General features: G+C 47.0%; 1 protein-coding gene across 2 annotated transcripts in view; it reads left to right on the top strand.

Moving 5' to 3' along the window:
• Positions 1-15,974, top strand: part of CDC6 (cell division cycle 6) — a 28,121-nt gene extending 12,147 nt beyond the window's left edge. For both annotated transcript variants that reach the window (XM_053261960.1, XM_053261958.1), the window contains exons 7-12: positions 2,993-3,132; positions 4,011-4,111; positions 8,646-8,710; positions 11,253-11,470; positions 12,302-12,442; positions 14,755-15,974. In XM_053261960.1, coding sequence (XP_053117935.1) covers positions 2,993-3,132; positions 4,011-4,111; positions 8,646-8,710; positions 11,253-11,470; positions 12,302-12,442; positions 14,755-14,841 — 752 coding nt within the window. In that variant the 3' untranslated portion in view covers positions 14,842-15,974. The remainder of the gene's footprint in view (positions 1-2,992; positions 3,133-4,010; positions 4,112-8,645; positions 8,711-11,252; positions 11,471-12,301; positions 12,443-14,754) is intronic.
• Positions 15,975-23,626: the final 7,652 nt, after the last annotated feature.

Below are 23,626 nucleotides of genomic sequence, written 5' to 3'. Positions count from 1 at the left end.
CTGCAGAAGGGGAGGGAGGAGTGGGAAGGGTCGACCCGCCTCCTCTGCTCCAGATTGGCTGGCTGAGTGTGCTGAAGCTCAAAGTACCCCTTCCCTTAGCCTGATTAACAGGCTTCAGAAAATTAGCACTGAGTGCCTCCATTGAAATTATTGGGAGCTAATGACCTAATCTCCCTTATGACCTGGAGGGAGATGGTGAAAATGAGCCATAACATTAAGAGCAGCAGCAAGTGAGGAGGAGGAAGAGGAGGAGGTGACCCCACAGAGGGCATCTTACCCAAATACCTTCCAAAATCTGGAGCCAGCACTTCATCATTGTTTGTTTGTTTAATTAATTTATATACCGCCTGATTCCAAAGGCTCTAGGCAGTTCGTGGAAACAGATACAATAAAGGCAAAATAAACCAAACTGTTAAAGCAACAATTGAAAACATTCAAAGATTACTAAAAGCCAGGCTAAAAAAAAAAGTGTCTTAAGGGCTCTTTTAAAAGCTGGTAAAGATGTTAAACCATGAATGACTATAGGGAGCGCATTCCGCTGTCCAGGAGCAACTACAGAGAAGGCCTGCTCCCAAGCTACCACCGGATGAGCTGGCGGCATCCGGAGACAGACCTCTCTCGATGGCCTTAATGTACAGTGGGGATCATGCAGAAGAAGATGCTCTCCCAGGTTCATGACACTATCTCCAGCAGAATAGCTGTTCATAGGGGAAACGATCCTTAGATGATTTATCAGTTGATGTGCTGCAGCAAAGTATAATAATTGAAGAAGAGAGCCATCATGGTTAGAGTGTTGGACTAGGACCAGGGAGACCCGAGTTCAAATCCTCATTTGGCCCACTAGGTGCCTTTGGGCCAGGCACTTCTGTCGTGGCCTAAACTACCTCTTAGGGTTTTTGTGAGCAGAAATGTCACTGTGTACACTGCTTTGGGAGATTCTTACTGAAACCTTTAATCTGGCACCAATTTTGGTTGGGTAGAGATACCAACTAATCACACCTCAGCCAGAATCAAGCCCTGGTCATACATCTCCTTTAACTTATGCCTAGTTTTCACAGAGGTGGTAAATCCATTTTTGGGTTGTACAACCTCAGAATTGCAGGTGGGGCTCACATGATGGAAAGCTCCTTCATATAATTCCCTCCACATTGGGAAGAAGGCTAGGTTAAAATCCTTTGCCCTGATATCACATTTCTGTGTGGAAGGGATTTTTTGTAAGAAGGAGTATTCAGTAGGGATGTGCCTGAAGACTCTTCGGCACTGGCGGGGGTAGCACTTTAAGGGCGGGGGAGAGTTTATTCACCCCCCACCCCGCTGCGTTTCCCCCGCCGGCGCTCTTCAAAGTCCAAGCCCCTCGGGGCGGCAGCGTTCCTTCCTACTGCCCCGTTCCCCCCGTCGGCCGAAAGTTGCGCGCACCCGTCTGCCATGCACGCATAACTTTTGGCCACTTCCGGCCGACGGGGGGAACGGGGTGGCAGGGAGGAACGCTGCCGCCCCGAGGGGCTTGGACTTTGAAGAGCGCCGGCGGGGGAAACGCAGCGGGGGGGTGAGTACACTCTCCCCCGCCCTTAAAGTGCTACCCCCGCCGGTGCCGAAGCACTGAATCCCGCCCCAGCGCCAAAACGTTTCGGAGGCCTTTACAGTGGAGTGGAGGAGGCACTCGGCCTGGCAGCCTGGGCCCAGCCACTGCTGCCGCTTTCCTCCACAGCCAAGGGAGGGAGGGCAGGAGGGCAAGAAAGAGTTGGGGGAGGGAGGGCAAGAGAGTGGGGCAGGAGGGAGGGGGGAACAGCCGGCCCCAAAGAGCACACAGATGCTCTGTGCAGGATGGCTAGTATAGTTCTATTCCATCTATTTCTTGAGATAAACCACCTCAGAACAGTGATACATACACTGGTAATCTCCAGACTGGATTACTGTAATGGGCTCTGTGTGGGGCTGTCTTTGTATGTAGTCCGGAAACTACAGTTGGTTCAGAATGCGGCAGCCAGGTTGGTCTCTGGGTCATCTAGGAGAGACCATATTACTCCTGTATTGAAAGAACTATACTGGCTGCCTATATGTTTCCGGGCAAAATACAAGGTGCTGGTTATAATCTATAAATCCCTGAATGGCTTAGGCCCAGATTATTTAAAAGATGCCATGATCCCCACCGCCCATTAAGATCATCTGGAGAGGTTCGTCTACAGTTGCCACTGGCCTGTCTACTGGCTACTCAGGGACGGGCCTTCTCCGGTGCTTCCTGTTGAAATAAGAGCCTCCACATCTCTGACAACTTTTAAAAGTCAGTCAAGACACATCTGTTCAGGCAGTTCTAAGTTTTTTAAAAAAACACTTTTAACATGTTTTAAATCTTAAATTGTTTTAATGTTTTAATTTTGTTTTAATTGTATTTTCTTGTAAACCGCCCAGAGATGTGAGTTTTGGGTGGTACAGGAATTGAATAAATGGCCAACGTGGCCAGCCCCCTGCATACAATGCAGGATCATCCACCCACCAGCCTCCCACTGTCTCACTTGTGCTGTCTGTCTGTGGAGCCATAGCTCCAGGTGATTGAACAGAGCAAGCAAGTCATCGCAGCATGCCTACTGCAAAGCCACCAGGGAGCTACTGCTGTCTGAGTCCCTAGATTAGGTATACATTGCCCTGCCGTGCTTTGGTGTAGCTAGGCACTAATTGGAGCTAAGCTATTGCTCCCTCTGAACTTACTTCTGTGTGTGGCTTTAAATTGTACAGTCTTGGATGTTGACTGCTTTGCAAAAGAGGATAAGGTGATGCTGGGGAGAATGGGATTGGGATGATCAGCATTTCAGAGAGCTGGTGCTAGATGAGCACTGTAGGTGAACTCTCAGAGTTTGTGTGTGTGCCTGATTTGTTGTGGGATCTCCCATTTTAAAAGGGAGCAGCCTTCAGTTTTGAGGCAAGCTGTATGAAGGATGGGGTGGGAAGAACAGAAACGGCCTTTGCCTTCTAATAAGTACCTTGTGCTTGGCAGGGGTAGCCAATGCCCTGGATCTCACGGATCGCGTCCTGCCCCGTCTGCAAGCTCTTCCCAAGTGCCGGCCGCAACTGCTACACTTTCCCCCCTACAGCAAAGACCAGCTTGCCTCAATCCTCCATGAGCGCCTGAAGCAGGTGAGATTTTCATAGCCAAGCTACAAAATGACTGCCCCAATAGAATAGTAGGTGCCTGTCAGGTTCAAGTTTATCCTAAGCTAGCTGCCAGAAGGACAGTCACATCTGCTTAGGATTGGGTCGGCAAGCTTGGCCCTCCAGCTGTTGTTGAAGTACAGCTCCCTTCATCCCCAGCCACAGTTTATTGTAGCTGGGGATGACGGGAGTTGTAGTTCAACAGCAGCTGGCAGGCCAAGTTTGCCCACCCCAGAATAGGAGCTCTTCTGAAGCATCATTACCTGGATTTCTCTACATGCAGTGTATATGCACCCTATAGCTTGCACAGAAGCTTCTTTCAAACTTCCCTACAGTTTGAAAAAAACGTTCTCCTTGTTACTAGAGCAGTCGCTGCTTCCTAACATGAAAAAAGGCTTTATAATGCTGGTGGTTTGGCCAGCATAAGAAGAAGAATATTCTGCTTCTGCAGATTCTGAGAGCAAGAAAAGACAGAGTGGACAAAAAGCTCTGTGTGTGTATGCCACTGAACACAGAGGAAGTGCAAGTCACTCCAGAACACAGTTGATGGTGATATTGCAGCAACATAATGTTGCTAGGAAGCCAACGGATGTCAGCTGCTATTCTGATCAGTACAGCATGGTATATGCTGAGAACTCAGTACCTGCCTTCTAGGGGCTGCTTTGAATCTGTCCTTGAGGTAGGAGGTTCGAGGAGAGTAGCAGAACTGTGAGCTGGATAAAGCGAGAGCTCAGCAGCGGAACAGCCTTCTACACAGGCCCAGACTCTGTTGGTATTTTCTCTGTGAAGCTAGTGAGATGTTGCCCAAGACAGAATCCAGGATTGCTCTTCTAATGACCCAGTTTCCCACCACTCTCCCTTAGGTGTCTGGGGAGCAGGTGCTGGACAATGCTGCCATCCAGTTCTGTGCTCGGAAAGTCTCTGCCATCTCTGGGGATGCTCGCAAGGCGCTGGACGTCTGCAGGTGAAACATATATAGCGCTCTAAAATGCAGGCTAATTACAACATGTAGGAAGTGATTTAAAGCTTCATTATGGTCCTTGGTCCCCCTGCCTAGGAGAGCGAGAGCCAGCCTTCGTGTCTTTGTGGTGAAAGGGGAGGGTGCTGCCTCCTGGCTGTATTAATGTCTGGAAATGTTCACAGCCCATTACCTATGAAGGGTGAGAGGAATTGGTCCTCCCTGCTGTGATTATAGATTGGTTAATTACATTTGGATTGCAAAAGGCGCTCATTAACAGTTCTCAAGCAGACATCTTTATGGCGCTTGGAAGTGTTTTGTTTTCCCCTCGCAAGTTGGTTTATAAGAGTTGCCTTCTCCATTCCTCAACCTCACTTAGGCATTTGCTTGGTGGCCCCCTCTGCCTGGGTTTACATCAGAAGCAGAGCAAAACAAATGCTTTAGTACAGAGTGGTGATGGAGATCGTACCCTGACAGAGGAAAGAGTACAGCTGTTAATTCTCAGGGAGGCTGGCCCAAATCTCCTTCTTGGGGTTAGGGGATTAACTACTCAGAGTAGCTGTGGGAACTAAAGGGACCAAAGGCTATCCTGGCCCAACCCCTTGCCACAAGACAGAGCCACACAGTATGCATCAATCTAGACCACAGGTGACCGGTAGCAAAGAATGGGCACCACCCCAAGAAACCTCAAGAGCAAGTTGTACCAGTTTGCTTTTTTGTTTCAGTTAAAGATAATAACACAAATGATCATATAATCAAGGATTGAAAAGAGAGAGACCCTTAAATATATTATTATTGATGTATTGTATATTATTAAGAATAGGTGGGAAAGAGAGAAAATCTTCTTCCAAAATATATCCTTAAAGCACAAACAGTTGGTAAAAATTAAAGAAAACTCCTCTTCTTTACCATTCCATTGGAACAGAACCGATTCAGATGCTGACAGGGAAGACATATCAGTTATTCAAAGCTGAAAATCAGAAATAAATGTGTCCTTCCAAGGTTGTATAATCTTTTAGCAACTCCCCGTGCTCAAAGAATTCACAGTTCTTGATGCAAGGATAAATTCCATATGTACCCCAGAAGAACATGAATATCTTTAACGAGCAATGATTGCTGTGAAGTCATATTAACCATCTTATGAATTCTATACCAGAATGGAGCAAGAGTTGAATAAGAGTAGGCTCTGTGTTTACATGTTCCCACATGCAAATTACACTCCCAGTACACAGAGGTCTACAACCTTGTAAAACAGATGTCCAGTAAACACAGAATAAAAGTTTCTGCTGGATTAACCTCATTTTAAAGTCAACGGAAACATTTATATGCTGCTTTTCAAAAAAGAAAAAAGAAAAGCTCCTCAAAATAGTTTAAATAGCAAATGAAAATAGAAGATGATTTAAAAGAAGAAGAAGAAACAACAAATACCAGCAGGAGGAGACACCAGCAATAGCCCCTGGAGAGATGCTGTGCTGGGTCAGATAGGCTCAGTGCTCTCGCACTGTGTCTCTTTGCCCAGTTAGCAGGGGTGTGAGATAATACACAGCTCCAGCCTGGTTGAGTAAGGCAAGCTTTAAGAGATGGCATAGCTCCCAGCCATTCTGAGTGTTATTGGGGGAGCGTGGCGTATTCTTCCTGAACACCAAATAAATCAATGTGAGGATATTCAAAAAATGGCAATGCTTTAAACTGATGCTCAGAAAATAGAAATGTGTTGTGTTGATATTGGCACATATCTTGACCTTCCTCCAAGGTGCTCAGATGTGCAAAGTCCCCGTGCCCATTTTATTCCCCCCTTTACTGTATTTACCTGAATCCAAGACTAGGTTTTTTCCAAGTTTTTTGATATTAGAGATCAGGAGGTTGTCTTCAGAGTCCTCTTCCTCTTAATGCAGGTATAACCTGTATTCAACTTCTGCTTTTTAAGGGGGTCATCTTACATTCAGAACCCTCTTCGATTTGGGTAAATGCAGAGTATGCCCGGCACATTTCAAATAGCTGGTTTTTTCAGGGTTAAGATAATCCTATACCACTGTCTAAACAGCAACGGTTCATTCACAGCATGTCCCCAAACTAATTTCTCCTCCACTCTTCAGATAACAATCGAGTATCAAGACAATGCTTTAAAGTAGAGGGCTTTTCTATACTTCTGAATTAAGAGTGAAGCCCTCTTCCCTAGAGAAGTCATATTGATAAAACATGCTCTAAGTGAACTGCTGCTATTTAGATAGTGGTATGGGAAACACCTCTATCGGGCAGCAGTGATAAAGTAAGATGCTGAAAGGCATCATCTCATACTGCGCGGGAGATGGCAATACCCCTCCTGTATTCTACCAAAGACAACCACGGCTCTGTGGGCGCCAGAAGTGATGGCATACTTTACCTTTATTGTCCTCTCACCATACATTACTCTGGCAGTACTCTGCTTTGAGGCACTTAAAATTTAAATATGAACACAAGGGAAGTTGGAGGAAGCAGGAAAATTGAGGCAGGAGTAAACCTACATATAAAATCTGCTTCTGCTTCTTCGGGGCTGGTGCTCAGGTGGGTCAGATTTCAGAGGCAGAGCTGGAGCTCCAAGTCAGCAAATGTGATAGCACAGCTCTTTCCCCTACCCTGGGCTCTATTGTTTTGTGGTTTGTGGGATTCCCCCCCCCTGTTTACGATGAGTTGGCCTGCATTAGTTAACTTGAATTTCCAGCTGGGAAGAAAAGCAGGCTAGAAAATGTGTAAATATAAATAAATAGATCAGACCCTTAGCCTTAAAGGAATGGGCTTAGACAGAACACCACATCACCTAGCATCCTATCTGCATCTGTTTTGGCTCCATCTAATTCCCCAGAAGAGGTAGAGGAGGGAACTGGGCCCAAACCAGAACACTAAACTAAACATCACAGGCATTCTTAAATTTGCCCAACTGTGTTTCATAACCAGCAACGTTCTTTGCTTCCACAAGCATCAATACAATCTTGCATCCCTTAATAGCTTTTTTTCCCCCCTCAGAGTTTTTGGATTTGTAAGCTAAACGCTTGTTTTAGTTGTTGAGCAGTTGTCTTAAACAGATTTAGCCTTGCTTCACACCACCCACAGGGTGCCCAAATTAGGCAGTGGCTGGCACTGAGACTTTGGGTCGAAAGCCGCCTCTAGCTCAACTTCCACTACAGCAAATAGAGCGTCAGTCTCATTAAGAGGCAAGACATTAATGAGCTCCCATTAATGGTCCATGTGTGCCACTCCAGGTCTCCTTCCTCTCTAAGCGTTGGGTAGACATGTATAGTTCCCCCCTCCCCCCTTTGACATTTTCAGCACTGCTTTTAGAGCATTGGGGTGAGAAGGCAAGAGAGAAAACTACGGATAAGATTAGAATAACTTAACAGTAGAAAAACATAAAAGCTGGTGGTGGTTAAAAATATTTATATACTGCTTTTCAACCCCAAAAAAGTTCTCAAAGTGGTTTACAAAGCGCAGGGATTTTTTAATCCAGGGTACACAAACTCCTGGCGGTACTATAAAGCCTTGTGCAGGGTATGCGGAGCACAGGGGTGTATTAAGGGGGGCTCAGGTGGCACATACCCAGTTCCCCTATTCCTAGCGGGCCTCCCACTCCCCGCCTCTGTCCCAGATGGGGTTCTCTGTTACACTGTTGAGCCAGTGATTGTAGTAGCCTGTCGCATAACTGTATCATTAGAGTGTGTGTTTATGTAAGTACATACATACCTGGAGTAGCTGAACTGAAGCTTTGAGACAGAAGTACACTTGTTGGGGTGGGGGGGAGCTGAAACCCCCTGACATAGCAAAAGGTGTGAGAAGATAGTTAGGTTATAGCAAATGGACCCAGTTCTGGACATCATATCCTTCTAGATCACTGATCTTCAGCTGGCAGGTCAGGATCCAAAACAGGATCACAGGCCAGGCTGGGGTGGGTTGCGCCTTTTCATTTGGTCATATTTTGTTGGACAATGTTTTTACAGAGAAAAAGAAAGCAGAAAATGGGGATTGTTCTAAACTGCATGGATCAGCCACTCTCCAAATGCAGCACTCTTTGTGTGTGTGAGAATGTAACCTGGTTGAGATGAGCTTTTGAAGATAAATCGAATAGAATTGCAGGGTTGGAAGCAGCCCAGTTGATAGCTCTTCTCTAAATCCCCTGCTTGAAAGGAGGAACTCCTAAGTGCCTCTGACAGTTGCCTTTCCAGCTTTTTATTGGAACACTTCCCACCAGAAAGCTTGTAGGAAGGGTGTGGTTTTTTTAAAGAGTAAAGAGTGCTTCTTACTGTTGGCTATACTGAGGAATCACTGGGCACAGGAGATTACTGGAGTATGAGCGACACAGGAGGTTCTTTGTGATGCCTTCTGCGCCAAAGTGTTGTGAAGTGACTTCTGAATTTGCTGTGTGGGGGCATGTGGAGTGCAGGCTACAGGTGTGCCAAATTAAGTAGTAGGATGTAATATGAAATGGTAGGTACTACTGTTTGTTGCATAGATATAAACATCAGTAGCACACTAAATCCTTGGTCTAAAATGTTCCTCTTGTCCTTAGGAGGGCCATTGAAATTGTAGAGTCAGATGTGAAGAGCCAAACTCTGCTACAGCCACTATCTGCCTGTGAGTAGCTTTTCTCCACTCTTCCCCCTAAGCAGGTTCTAGGCTCTGGTGCTGGGCTGTCATGTTTCATTAAGTGTTTCCCTGATCCTGTTTGGTAGCACTTCTTCCCAGATACTTTTTTCAGCCTTACTGGGGGGGATAAATGATCGTGCAGATGGCATTTCACAGAATGCATTTCCCTTCCAGCACTCAGGAAGTAGATAGCCCTGCAGAAGGAAGTTACACCTGCTCCCTGTCTTGCCCCCCTGGCTTCAAGCGTAACTCAAGCAGTGCAAATGCCAGGTGTGAAACAGCTACACACAAGGAGCAAAAAAGCAGGCTGTTTCAGTTTTTGGAGCATCTCCCAGACAAGAACTGTACATTGGCTCAGCCTAGGGCTCTGTATACATTTATTAAGTTGTGGGTGGTGATTGTATCCACCCAGCCTCTTCGCTGCATATGTGAAGATGCAGAGTAGAAATGGGCACATTCACTTGTTAATATGTGATTGCTACACTCCAAAATCTGATCACCTATATTGGCTTGTGCATAGCTTGAAGGCATATAGTACAGCCACTTTGCTCAGGCTAAGTAGATCTAAGTCTGGTCAGTGCCTGGATGGGGAGATACCCTTGAGACCCTGCATATGGCATCTTGGACAAAAAGTGAAATATAAATGATATATAAAATAAACTGAAGGCCAGGAAATCTAGGACCAACAAAAGGAAGTCCTTTTTCACCCAGCACATAGTTAATCTATGGAATTCTCTGCCACGGGGTGTGGTACAAATACAAATATGAAAAATATTTATATTCTGCTTTTCAACAAAAGTTTCCAAAGCGGTTTACATATATAGAAACCAGTAAAGATGGGTCCCTGTCCCCAAAGGGCTCACAATCTATGTGGTGATGGCCACTAGCTTGGATGTCTTTAAAAGGGGCTTAGACTATTTCATAGGTCTATCAATGGCTACTAGTCTGGTGGCTATAGGCCACTTCCAGCCTCAATAACAGTTGTAGAGGAGCAATAGCAAGAGAGAGGGCATTAGGGATGAACCCAAAGTGTTTCGGCACCTCTTCGATTATTTTGACTTGTTTTTCTTTCTTCTCGACTACAGTTATATCTGGTGTATTGTGTGGCAGATGTTTGTCTGTTTGTAGTCGGAATTATTATTATTATTATTATTATTATTATTATTATTATTAATAATAATTCAATTTCTATACTGCCCTTCCAAAAATGGGTCAGGGCGGTTTACAAAGAGAAATAACAATAAGATGGCTCCCTGTCCCCAAAGGGCTCACATTCTAAAAAGAAACATAAGACACACACCAGCAACAGTCACTGGAAGTACTGTGCTGGGGGTGGACAGGGCCAGTTACTCTCCCCCTGCTAAATAAAGAGAATCACCACATTAAAAGGTGCCTCTTTGCCCAGTTAGCAGGGGTGATATGCTTCAGCGTGGGGCGAAGGGTTCCTTTAAGAGTAGGCGGGCAAGTCCTACCTGCCTGTCCTCCAAGCCCCCACTGCCCCACTGTGGCGCTGTTCAACCGGAAATACCTCTGTGCAAGCAGCAGCTTGTGCCGCTTTCCCCTTTAACATGCTGGTGCCATTTACGTGCCAACGCCGTGTGAGGGATGTCGGGGAAACATCCCGTTGCCATGGCACAGTGTTTTAAAGGGGGAAGCGGCACAAGCTGCCGCTTGCATGGAGGTATTTCCAGTTGAACAGCAGCGGGGGCTTGGAGGACAGGCAGGTAGGACCTGCCCTCTTCCTCTTAAGGGACCCCCTCCCCACACTTGGGATGGCACCGAAGCGTTTCAGTGCACATCCCTAGAGGTCATGCCCTCACCTCTTGCCTGTAGGCTTCTCAGAGGCTCTGGTGCACCACGATGTGACTCGGGATGCTGGAATAGATAGGCCTTGGGCCTGATCCAGCAAGGTTGTTCTTATTATGTTCTAAACTCCATGCACCATTTGTACATTATTGGTAGGTGAGGCCCATCATTGGCCAGACAAAGTCATTTGCGTAGAGTACACTTTTAGGAAAGTTCAAAAAATTAAATTTATGTAATATGATTTTTAATTAATGTGCTTACAAAAGGGAAGTAAAAGGATAGTTTGACATTTGTAGAATTTCAACTTCAAATTTTATTCATTTTGTTGTATAATGACCATACAGGGTAAATTTGAATCTGAGAAATATCTGCTTTTCTTGGGCATGATGTCATTTTGGAATTATTGATCTGACTATTGACAGTTTAAAATCTGAACAATAACAGCTAAAATATGATTATATTCAGAATTTCTCCTTAAAAAATGCCCGCCCCCCCCAATTGAACCTTTCCCCAAGCACATTGTGGTGTAAAAGGTAGTACATTTAGTTAACTTCAGTGGCAGGATCGTATACGCAAAATTTGGTGTCTGTAGGTCATCCGGAACCTTATTTCACACAAATAGCCCCCTTCACACTATGTAATCCCTCTCTCTGCTCCTGTACCCGTCTTGCCCTGCTCGCCCTGCCACTGATCTGGCCCCCTTTCCAATTGCTCCCTTCCTCAGGCAGATCCCCTTCCAAAGCAGCCCCAGACTCCACCGTGCACAAGCGGGTGGGGCTGCTCCACATATCCCGGGTGATCTCTGACGTGTATGGTGACCGGATGGCAGCTGGTAGCAGCTCTGGCAATGCTGACTCCTTCCCGTTGCAGCAGAAAATCTTGGTGTGTTCCCTCCTGCTCCTAGCCAAGCAGCAGAAAGCCAAAGAGGTGACCTTGGGGAAGGTGAGTCTCCAGCTCCTCCATTGCCACCTTCTGTGGGGGGTGGCACTCTTCCCTGGCAGAGTGCTTTGGCGAAGCGCCCCAAGGGTTGACACAGTTTGCTGTGCATAAGCAATATGAGTGAGTCCTACCAAGTGCCCATGTTGTCTGCACAGGGCTTGCTGTGCTCCTACAGCTAGAGTACAGAAAGCTTCCCAGGGACCCAGCACCATCTGCCTGTGCCTGTCCTCTCGCCTGTCTTGTCCTTCCTCCTTAAGATCCTGGAAACGGGGACCTCATTGCTGAGGGTAGACCTCTTACGCATGCGGTGAATGAAAATCTGGAGGCAACTGTGCCAATAACTGCTTAAAACGTGCACACGTGTTTGGTGTCACATGGGCAAGGGGGTCGGCAGCCCTGGCTCTCCAGCTGTTGGACTACAACTCCCATCATCCCCAGCCACAATAAATTTTGAATGGGATTATGGGAGTTGTAGTTCAACAACAGCTGAGGGCCCACGGTTGCCTACCTCAGGACACCGACATTATGGTCTGACTCATTATAAAGCCGCTTCTTTTGCTCCTCTGTAAGAGCAGAGCTCCTTGCCCAGAGGTGTGGCGTATTCCTGCCTGCGGCCTCCCTAGCCATTTCTTTGGCTGGGTTGTGTGAGCCATGATCAGCAGGAGGGGCAGCAGCAGCAGCAGCATCCAGTTACATATCCTGATGAGGAATCAAGCTAGCCTGGGGGTGCTCCGATGGAGTCAGTCAGAGAGAGCAAGTTCCACCCCGTATTCCCATGTGTCTCCCTTGTATTCAGCAGCACTGGTTTTCACTAACACTCCCTTCTGCTCCTAGCTGCATGAAGCGTACAGCAGAGTTTGCCGGAAGCAGCAAGTGGGAGCTGTTGACCAATCCGAGTGCCTCTCTCTCTCAGCCCTCTTGGAAGCCAGGGGTGTCCTGGGGCTGAAGAAAGCAAAAGAAACCCGGCTGACCAAGGTAGCGCTACAGGCATATTTCTGCAATGGCTGAAGCTGCAGGAGGGATGGGGTGTCCAAGGCTCCTCTACCTCTGGAAAGGGGCCGTAGTGTGGTAGCAGAGCATATGCTTGGCATGCTGAAAGTCTCTAGTTCAGTCCCCCAGATCTCTGGTTGCAAAGCAGGGGAAGGCCCCTGTCTGAAACCTTGGAAAACTGCTGCCAGGCAGAGTGGATGATCGGGCCATTCATGATGGGGCTAGTTAAGGGAGGGGAGCTGGTCTTGTGCTAACAAGCATGAATTGTCCCTTTTGCTAAGTGGCATCTGCCCTGGTTGCATTTGAATGGGAGACTGCATGTGGGAGCACTGTCAGATATTCCCCTCAGGGGTGGGGGCCGCTCTGGGAAGAGCACCTGCCTGCTTGCATGCAGAAGGTTCCAAGTTCCCTCCCTGGCAGTATCTCCAGGTGGGGTTGGGAAAGACTCTTGCCTGCAGCCTTGGAGAAATCGCTGCCAGTGTGTGGAGCCAATACTGAGATAGATGGGCCAGTGAACTGACTCGGTATATGGCAGCTTCCTCTGTTCCAAGAACCCTTCTATCCTAATTCGGGAGCTGTGCACACACTTGTTTGCCAGTTATGGGTCAGTGAAAAACAGGTTCAGAGGCTGGGAGCTTGATCATGACCTAAGCCCTAGCCAGAGAGGACAAGCAGAGCCTACCCAGATTCCACCCCTAGCCTTCAGGACAAGGTATGAAGCCCCGGCTGTTCTCCTTAGCAGGGGATTCGCAAACAATCAGGCTCCCAGCCTCATTTTTCCACTAATACAAGATTGGCAAGCAGGAGTGTGCACAGCTCCCGAATTAAGAGTAGAAGGCTTCTTCTACTCCGATGTTTGTTGTGTGAACTGCCCTGATGTTGGGCTAAACAGATGGTCTTGCTCAATATTATCCAATTTCATAAGTTTGGAGGAATTAGCTACTTAACATACCTGAACCTAAACCATGTATTGTGGCCTGAACTAGGCCTCTGTAGTTGATGATAAACCTCAAAGAAAGGGGGGGGGTTGCTTTGCCTTGAATATTCTTCTTCCTCTGCCTCTAAAGTGATTTTAATTTAGTTAGATTAACAATGCGTCCTATTCCAAAGGGCCATGTGTGTGTGCATGCTTTATTACATTGATATTTGCTACAGCCCTTTGAGAGTGTTCAATTTTCCACCCCCTGATACATTGAGCTACTATGACTCACCCTGTATTTCTCCTGTATCAGCCTTGGGAAATCTTGGGTTCTAGGCTGCTGTGGTGCTGGGAAGTTCACTGCTGGCTCTTGGGGATTCTTCCTTTCTTCAATGCAGCAGTCTTAGGCCTGTGTGGATTGCGGAGCTTCTGCCTTTGCACTCTTTATTTGGTCAGCACTGACAAAAGGGTCTATGTACGGTGACTCTCATGGCAGAGGGCTGGGCTACAAAGAGGCTGTGAGAACTGTAGACACATGGGAGAGTGTAGTGTCAACACTCATATCTGGAAACTGGAAACATGCATCATGCTGGCAAATGAGAACTGGTGGAAGAAGCAGTCTAAAGCATTCCCGTTAAGTGGGATGTTGCATTCCAGAGGGATCACTGTATATTTATGCAGAAATCCCAGGAAAAAATGTCAACGAAAGGACCAGGGGCGCAAACGCTGGCTTTCCAATCTCCTAGGTACAGCGTGGCTATGTAGAGAAGCGGAATCCTGCAATGGAGCATGGAGGCAAAGCTAAACATAATTTGCGTCTGAGCTTGAGAGAGATTCTGCAGCCAGAATAATACATTATAGAAAAGAATTATGGAAAAGAGTGATACACTATGGCTAAAATTTGGCAGATTGGCCCAGTTTTCTGACTCTTCTCCTCCCCCCCCCACTGCGCCCCACACTTTTGCTTTTGCTGTAGCATTAGCTATTACTTGAAAGCAATTGGGGGAAGAAAGTAAGTGTTGAATGGAGGCAATACAGAGAGCTGGTGCACCACTGTAGCTGATGGATTGTTCATCCATCCCGTTTTATGCTGACTCTGTGGGTACAAGCAGCAGAATGTTTATGACAGTTTGCTGAATTTTGTGGCAGTTGCCCTATATTGTTGGCTGAACAGAGAACTGTCTCTGGGCACTGGCTGGAATTGGGGCTGTTTGAGTGGCATCAAGGCAGCAGCTCCTGTATTTTCCTCTCCCATGTAAAGTAAACAGAGACCTAGACATTCTCGGCATGCTGTTGCACGATCTTGTGATTGTGCCCGCTGGCAATGATGGATGCTCCTTACCCCTTCCCTGGATAACAAAATCTCTTTTCTTTCTAGGTATTTTTGAAGATAGAAGAGAAGGACATAGAACATGCCCTCAAGGATGGAGTCTTGGTTGGGAACATCTTGGCTGGGGGGCTTTAGGATTTTTCTGCAACTCTCTCCTTATACAGAATGGGTTCCCAGCGGGGGTATCACTCCTTGCCAGGGGCGATAATCCTAAACCTGGCTGAGCCAAGGCAGTATATGTTGACTCAGTATATGTCAAGCTTCTTTAAAAATATATTGGTATCCTGTCATAAGGATGCCCAGTTCTCAAGAGGAGTTTCTTAGTTGTACAGTGCCCTGCCCTGCCCACTGATTGACCTATCAAGCGTTGGGTGGAATGGAATGAAGTATGTTAAACTCAGGATCTGGACTTTGGCCCCCCTCCTACAGATTACTCCTTCCCAGTCTCCTTTTGGAGTTCCAGAGGATTCCCCCCCACCGCCCGCCCCCAGTTGACATTCTTTTCTCTGCTGCCCCCCACGTGTACACGCATTGGCAGCGCCTGTGCCACTTCCAGTCTGCCTTAAACACCAGAGATGAAAGAGGATGAAGGGTATCGGCAAGAGAGGCTGTTCGCAGAAACAAAACCCTTAACGTTGCAGGAGGAAATAAAGGCAGCCGCTCCTCTCGTGAGTTCCTTTGAAGTCGGACTATTTCCGCGAAGCAGATGTCAGTCATGCTGAGGCTTAGCGTCTCAGAAGCTGCGGCAGGGCTTAGCAAGAGAGAGACACACACCAACCCAAGGACTCTGAGCGCCTTAACGTTTATGAACTGTGGATGCAGCCACAGCACTGGGGCTGGTTTAGGCCTGGGGCAAAGAGCTGATCTGTTTCATTTCTGAATTGCTTTTTGCAAAGACTTGGCTGATTTGCTTTGCTGCCTTTTGTCTGCATGGATCTAAGAATTCTTATTAATAGCATATATGCATACTCAGGGCTGACTTTGGAGCTGGAATCTACTTTATGTTGCTCTTACTTTTTTTTTTTTTTTTTAAGCAGAGCAATCTAGTTAAAATTTGAAATGCTGTCTGTGTTTCCATGGTGCTCCTATCCTTGAAGTGGCACAACGTGGAGGAAGGAAATGTTGGGATATCTGCCCTCTCCGATAACCTGATAACTCTAATGAATTGAAATGTGTATGTGCAGCCAGATGTTTTTAGAAGCTGATGTATGTATGTACTCGCATTGCTTTTTTTAATTTATAGATTAAAATAGTCTCTTTCTGGTTTATGGCATGTGTATTTTGTTTAGTTTGGCTGCTCATATCCACATCTTCAATATGGGGTAGTACAGATGCCCTTAACTGGGAATCCTGCCTTCCATTCTTGATGTAGGCTGCTATTGGGCTGGTAAATGAGGTAGCAGCTACTCTTACCTGTTACAGAGTAGGTCCGTGGGGGAATCCATTGTGATGGCATCTGGACTCCCCGAAGCAATTTCAAATTGGAACTTTCCATGTTCTCCTCAGGCTCTTAGATACTTGAGAATTAGCAAATTATATATGCAGTCCTCATGACTGTAATGATACATTTTTGAAAATGTGATGGCAAAATTGCTGAAGAATCTGAAAAGCACCAGGAAGCTCAAAAGGACTGTAGTGCAGTCAACTCGCATAACCTTTTAAATACACTTACCATATGACTCCTCGAGGGGCAATGTCTTTTGTAATGAAACATTCCCCACTGGCAGGATTCCATTCCCCACCAGGTTCATGCCATCGGCCTTGACTATCATACTTGAAATTGTCTTCCCCCCACTTCATATTCCTACCTTGCTCCAGATTTTTGTGTGCATTCTGTCCATCACAGTTGCTTCTTTCTTATTCTTAGATCATTTGGGTGTGGTACGAAATTGAGGGGAGAATAGCATAACCTATGCAGCTCTGTCACTTTATAGTGGTTTGTAGTGCTACTGAATAGACAAAGATCTTCAATTTCATTCTTCTCGTCTAATTTCTTATGCCATCCAGTATCTTGCTCTAAAAAGCTTTCTTTTCTTGCTGACTAGTTGGGGCAAGAGACGCATTACATGCATTTTTGGCAGGCCAGAGTGGTTTGGCAACTCCCTTGTTCAAATATAGCCAAATGGGTCAACTTGACCCATCTGTTGCCCTGATGGTTGGCTTCTGTAAACCACAATGGCATTTAGTGTTAAAAGTCCATGACAGTGTTAAGAGAAACCAGCGCAGCCTAGCCCAGTAATAAAAAAGGGATTTTGTGGCTCTGTCCCCAAGCCCAGCCTGTGGGTGGTTAACTCTTGCAGTACTTCTGTGGGATAGGCTACAGTCCAGGTCCATCACCACTGAAGTTAAGGGCTACCAGTCTGTAAGACTCCCATCATACTTCCCCTGTCACCCCCAGCTTGAATAGCTGCCTCCTCTCACCTACAAGGCTTATGGAACCATCCCTAGAACTTGGACTTGCATCATTGTTGCTGAAACTCATTGTTCACAGCAACGCAGCTTTCAAAGAGTTAAAGGCCTTGAGCCTCCACAGCTAACAGAAAGCAGCTTCAGGAACGTGAGCAGATGGGCAGCTGGATTTCAAATCATATCTTGCTGGCTACTGGGACCTTGGAAATGAGAAAGCACTCCAATACAGCAGGATACCTACCTACTGTCCACTTGATGTGGCTGAATATTTTGTGTCTGCAAGCAGAAAAAAATATTTTGCCTGCTTCCATGATTTTTCAGCTCTGCATGTTGGAATGCATGCAAAAAGCTAAATGAAGAGTACCCCAAACTGGTGTATAGGCACAATGCAGTGTGTTATTCATTCATTCATTCATTCGATTTCTATACCACCCTTCCAAAAATGGCTCAGGGCAGTTTACACAGAGAAACAACAAGGCTCACAATCTAAAAAGAAACATAAGATAGACACTAGCAACAGCCACTGGAGGGATGCTGAGCTGGGGCTGGATAGGGCCAGTTACTCTCCCCCTGCTAAATAAAGAGAATCACCACGTTAAAAGGTGCCTCTTTGCCAAGTTAGCAGGGGCATGGGAAGGAACAAGATGTCATCTAGAGACTCCATTTTCTGTTAATCTGCATGACTCCCACAGCTTGGTTTCTAAGACTTCTGACTTGGTACTGCTCACGAGGCCTGGAATCCTCTTCGGAGGCTTCCTCTGGATGCCTTCGCCCACCGTGTGCAATGGGTGGCTGGCTACCAGGGCAAGAGCCCTCACAGTAGTGCCCCACTACCACCATGGGATACTCGCCCTTAGAGAGATTTGCCAGTTGACTTCCTTGTGCTTGTTTAGGTGCCAGGTGAAAGCCTTCCTCTTCCAGCAAGCGTTTAATTTAGAATTGTTGCTTATCAGCTTGTAAAAGTAAAGTGTGCTGTCGAGTCGGTATCGACTCCTTTTTTAAAAAACATTTTTTATCCTGCTTTTCCTCCAAGGAGCCCAGAGTGGTGTACTACATACTTAGGTTTCTCCTCACAACAACCCTGTGAAGTAGGTTAAGCTGAGAGAGAAGTGACTGGCCCAGAGTCACCCAGCAAGTATCGTGGCTGAATGTGGATTTGAACTCGGGTCTCCCCAGTCCTAGTCCAGCACTCTAACCACTACACCATGCTGACTCCTGGCAACCACAGAGCCCTGTGGTTGTCTTTAGTAGAATACAGGAGGGATTTACCACTGCCGCCTCCTGCACAGTATGAGATGATGCCTTTCAGCATCTTCCTAGACTGCTGCTGGCCGATAGAGGTGTTTCCTCTAGTCTGGGAAATGTAGCAGTGGGGATTCGAACGAGCAACTTCTGGCTTGCTAGTCAGGTCATTTCCCTGCTGTGCCATTAGGTGGCTTACTGGCTGCTTTAGTCTATAATTTTGTGTTTTAGAATTTGTTTTTAATATTCATTTTGTAGGCCATGGTCACTAGTCACCAGTATATAATTTAATTCTGGTGCTCTCATGAATTTGGGATAAGTTGAGTAGGGCTTCTAGGTCTTAGTGTGTGGTAATCTGGTGTAGTAATTGCCTGCATTCGGCTGGGTTCTAGGGGGGAGGATGGAAGGCGTACACAGTTTTGTGGGGGTTCTTGTTTAATGCTTGTTGCCTTCTTAGACGCACAAAGCAAGTCTTATTTGTTGACTCCATTTTTTATTTGATTTGTTTTGGGAGTGATATGTATGACTGCGTCTTTTAAAAAAGTAATCTCAAGATTACTTGGAGCGCCTTTAAACATGAATTTGCACAACCCTTTTCTGAGGTAGAGGAAGAGGTGGTACATGATTTTGGGCAAGGCAATCACCTTTTCCCACCATACCCTCACCACATGATAAGAATTGACATCTAGTGAGAGAGGTGGAAAGCTAATTGTGATTTATGAGGATGGGGAAATCTGATCTTTCAGATTTGTGAAACCACCACCTGGTTTCACAAGACCACTTTGGCACATAAGGACAGAAGCCTGTGCTTGGTGGTTCTTCCATCTCAAAGGCATTTGTATGAACTTGCCTTTGATTAACATTTACGAGAAGTCCAGGCCTGTTGCAGTGAACCTGCCCATGTCAAGAAACATAGTAACTTCTCTGGATAGTTAGTTGCTGTTAAACTTGTGCAGTGTTTTCCCTACCCCGGCCACCGAAGCCATAGAAGAGGCCTTCCTGCTTCCTTCCACTGGCTGCCTGTTCCCTGGGAACAGGAAAGCAAGTGCCATCTTCCTCCTTTTTATTTGCTTTTTTTTTAATTTTCAAGGCCTTAATTGGGTTCTGAATCACGCTAGCTCACTTTGATCTCTCAGCCGGTTCCCACACAAGCCCAAGAACAGCTTCGTCAGCAGTTTCTAATGAGCAGGCCGTTGGTCTTCTCTGGTGTGGTAATGAAGAAGTAAAAAGGAATCTGTGCTTCAGATGTGCTGCTGTGCTGTGTCTATGAGGCCTACGCCACAGTCGTCCCAGATAGCCAAGCACAGAGCCTGTAGAAACATTTATTGTCCCTTTGTTGCAAGACAATAGAGAGAAATTAGGTGGCTCCTCTGAGTTCTCTCCACCTTGGCTTATAAATACTACTGTGAACTAGCCAAGATCAAGCCCTTCTGTACCTTCATTAACCTGGAATTAATTACAACCCTCTGATTCTTTACTCGCAACTGTAAATTGAGATTAGGGGTATGTGTGTGAGAGAGAGAGAGAGAGAGAGAGAGAGAGAGCGCACACCAGGGTTTCAGCCTTTTGTACACAACATTAGCAACACAACATTAGCAATCATAACATTAGCAACACAATCTAAAGCAATATAAAATTAATAGAAACTAAAAACAGAGCTAGCTAAAACCAATTTTAAAAGCTGAACGTTAAAAACCCACCAGATATAAACTCTTTGCTTTATTTAATTAAAATGTTTCTATACTGCCCCAAACTTGCATCTCGATTAATGCATTGCTATGAGTTCATAATTTCAGAAATGATATACGTGTTTACAGATCTCTGGAAGCTCTCGGCCCACTCACTCCCCCCCTCTTTACTGCTCAGAACATTCCAGCTGATCTAAGCATGCTTTAGTACAGTGGAAGCAGTTATGGCCTTGAGCATATTACATGGTCTGATTTGGTACTGGCCCCACATAAAGCAGTCAGATTGCACATTTTAAGATGCAGGATGGTCATCTCCACCAAATGATATCAGTTTCAGTCATTACCTTGTGACGTAATTCACTTTTTGGAGCAGTCTGAAAGGGGTTAAGCCCAACAGAGTCAGTCAGATTGGACAGTTAAGAATTATGTAAACTCTTCCCCAACAGATACTACTTGTTTCATCCTACTAAAAATATTTATATACAACAAAAGTTGTATATAAAAGTTTATATACAAAGCAGTTTACATAGAGAAATAAGTAATTAGATGGCTCCCTATACAAAAGGGCTCACAGTCCAGAAAGAATCATAAGATAGGCACCAGTAACGGCCACTGGAGGAATGCTGTGCTGAGGTTGGATATGGCCAGTTGCTCTCCTCCTGTTAAATAAAAAGAATCACCACTTTTAAAAGGAGCCTCTTTGCTCAGTGGTTCATCCATGTATCCTATGACATAAGTAATGGCCTCAAGAAGATGCTTTGGGGAGCTTCTACCCCCTAAATGCCCCAGCAACCACTTACCACACTGGTGCTTCTGGAAATGCCAGAACTAGTTTAACAACTCTCAATATTCAAACCTCTTGTACCTTATCGTGCATGTTTTTTTTGACACGGGCTCTTGGACTTTCCCTCCAGTGGGTGCAAAGCTCAACAAAACAAAATCCAAACTACGTATGCCTGAGTGTAGTTCTGCCATTTCTAGTTTTGCAAAGCCTCAGATGCAGGTAATAAATTACTCACTTTAGAATTCAGTTAAAATGGCTCCATCATAATAGTGCTAATAAGCCTTCCCCTCTGTAGACTTGGGCACCCAAGGGGTTTGCAATCTTTCTGAAAGATGCTCAAGCTTTGGCAGGTTTCTAAAGTAAAGTGTGTCGTTGAGTCAGTTTCGACTCCTGGCGACCACAGAGCCCTGTGGTTGTCTTTGGTAGAATACAGGAGGGGTTTACCATTGCCTCCTCCCACTCAGTATGAGATGATGTTGCCCCTTCGGGAGTTGAACTCCAACTCCTGAACGGAGCCTCAAGACCACGCAGAGCCAGACCACGTGGTGGGCAGGGTCAGCAGGGCCGCCCCGGGGCTGCACACAAGTCACCGCAATCAGGCTCCACCACTGTGCTAGTTATCCTCTCTAATAAAATGCTTGGTGTCCGTCCGTGGACGGACACCAAGCGTGTGTCCGTGCCTCCCTGGCCTGTTCTGCGCATGCGCGGAGCGCATGCGCAGAACAGGGCAAGGGAGACACGACGGCCGGCACCCGGTGGCCATCTTGGGCGGCCAGAAGCGGCCGCCCTGAAGAAGCCGGGAATGCGGGGAAGGAGGAGACTGGCCGAGGCGGCGGCAAAGCCGCCGCCTCGGCCAGAGGACACAGCGCGGCCAAGGCAGCGGCGGAGCCGCGCCGCCGAAGCCGGGCGGGGGGAGGAGGCGGCGGGGGAAGCCGGCCGAGGTGGTGATGGAGCCGCCGCCGAGGCCTGGTGCCGCCGCCGCAGCCAGGCGGCTGCGAGTCCTTGGGGCCCTTGCCCGGCCGGGGAGACCGGCCGAGAATGTGAGGCGGGGGAGGACCGGACTGGCAGCAGCGCCCCCAGAATCCGCCCGGCCACCGCCACCGCCCACTCTCCCGCCCTCCCAGCTGCCCAAATACTCCTTCCCCGCTCCCCCCCGGCAAATGATTAAGGGCCAAAACGGCCCAGAAGAATGCCTCCGCGGCCGCTGCCATGGCCGCCAACCGCCCTCCCAGCTGGTGGAGACTTCCTTACCCAAAGCAGCCCGCGACAGTTGGGCGATCTAAAATCCATTTTTTGCGAAGAAGAGAGGAGCTCCCGAACAGAGCTCCTCTCTGTGCTAAGCCAATGCCCAAACTGCTGCTATGGACGCAAAGGACGCTCGTCCTTTGCGTCCATAGCAGCAGTTTGGGCATTGGCTTAGCACAGAGAGGAGCTCTGTTCGGGAGCTCCTCTCTTCTTCGCAAAAAATGGATTTTAGATCGCCCGACTATCGCGGGCTGCTTTGGGTAAGGAAGTCTCCGCCAGCTAGGAGGGCATGGTTGGGGGGGGAAGGCCAGAGGAAGTGGGGCGGGGAGGGAAACTCTCCCCTACTAGCGCCCGTTATCACAACGGGCCTGAAAACACTAGTTACCTATAAAGCCCTTAACGACCTGGGTCCAGGGTATTGAAGAGAGCTCCTCCTTTGTCATGAACCCTGCTGCCTGTTACCATCTTCTGGAGAGATCCAGTTACGGTTGCCACTGGCTCATTTGGTGATGACCCAGGACCAGGCTTTCTCTGTGGCTGCCCAGGGCTTTGGAATATGCTCCCTACTGAAATAAGAGCATCTCCTCCTCTTTGTTTTCAGGAAGACCCTCAAGACTCTCCTGTTCTCGCAGGCTTTTAATTAGAATTAATTTTAATAATAATGTGTTTTAATAACTGTTTTATGCTATTTTTTACTGTGTCGTGTATTTTAATCTGTGTTGACTTTTATAAATCTTAAATTTTGTACGCCGCCTAGAGATATACATATCAGGCAGTATAAAAATACGACAGATAAATAAATAAATCCTCCCCCTGCCCCCCAGCATTTTTAACACATGGGTTCTTGAGGGCACAAACAGCAACTGAACTCACAGGAATGTGATAGAAAACAAGTATATTTATGCAAATATGCATTAGCAGAAACATTTCAACATGCAACGTAACATATTCCCACCCCACATCTTTCTTTCCCCCCTCCCCCCTCTGTGTCTCAAGCAGAGATCACTCTCGGTACCCGGTGCAGGACACAGTCACGCTTGGCCACCTACTGAGGTTTGGGCTGGTGGTGTGGTGACCATACCACTGGGGATGGACTCAAGATGGTTTGGGGGGTCCCCAGGGGGTGTGGAGGCCCTGGTCTGCACCCAGAAGTCCAGGGGGAAGAGTGCCTTCTGGTCTCAGGTAGCCTCTGAGCCATGGCGCTTCAGCAGGAATAGGCTAAGAGCTCTTCACGGCTCCTACTTTTGCTGCAGGATATCGCTCCCTGCAGGCTAGCAAAGAAAGTCACCGCACGTGGGATCTGGCCCCCGGGGCCTTGTGCAGGCCTGTCCTAGGGCAATGCAGTCTGTGACAAAAGGCGTGGTATAGTGGTTAGAGTGCTGGACTAGGACCGGGGAGACCCGAGTTCAAATCCCCATTCAGCCATGAAACTCGCTGGGTGACTCTGGGCCAGTCACTTCTCTCTCAGCCTAGCCTACTTCACAGGGTTGTTGTGAGGAGAAACTCAAGTATGTAGTACACCGCTCTGGGCTCCTTGGAGGAAGAGCAGGAT

Source organism: Hemicordylus capensis, chromosome 6 (assembly GCF_027244095.1).
Source record: "Hemicordylus capensis ecotype Gifberg chromosome 6, rHemCap1.1.pri, whole genome shotgun sequence".
In the NCBI taxonomy this organism is placed as follows: domain Eukaryota; kingdom Metazoa; phylum Chordata; class Lepidosauria; order Squamata; family Cordylidae; genus Hemicordylus; species Hemicordylus capensis.
Note: the sequence above shows the minus strand (reverse complement) of the source record. Positions and strands in the feature narration are given on the sequence as shown.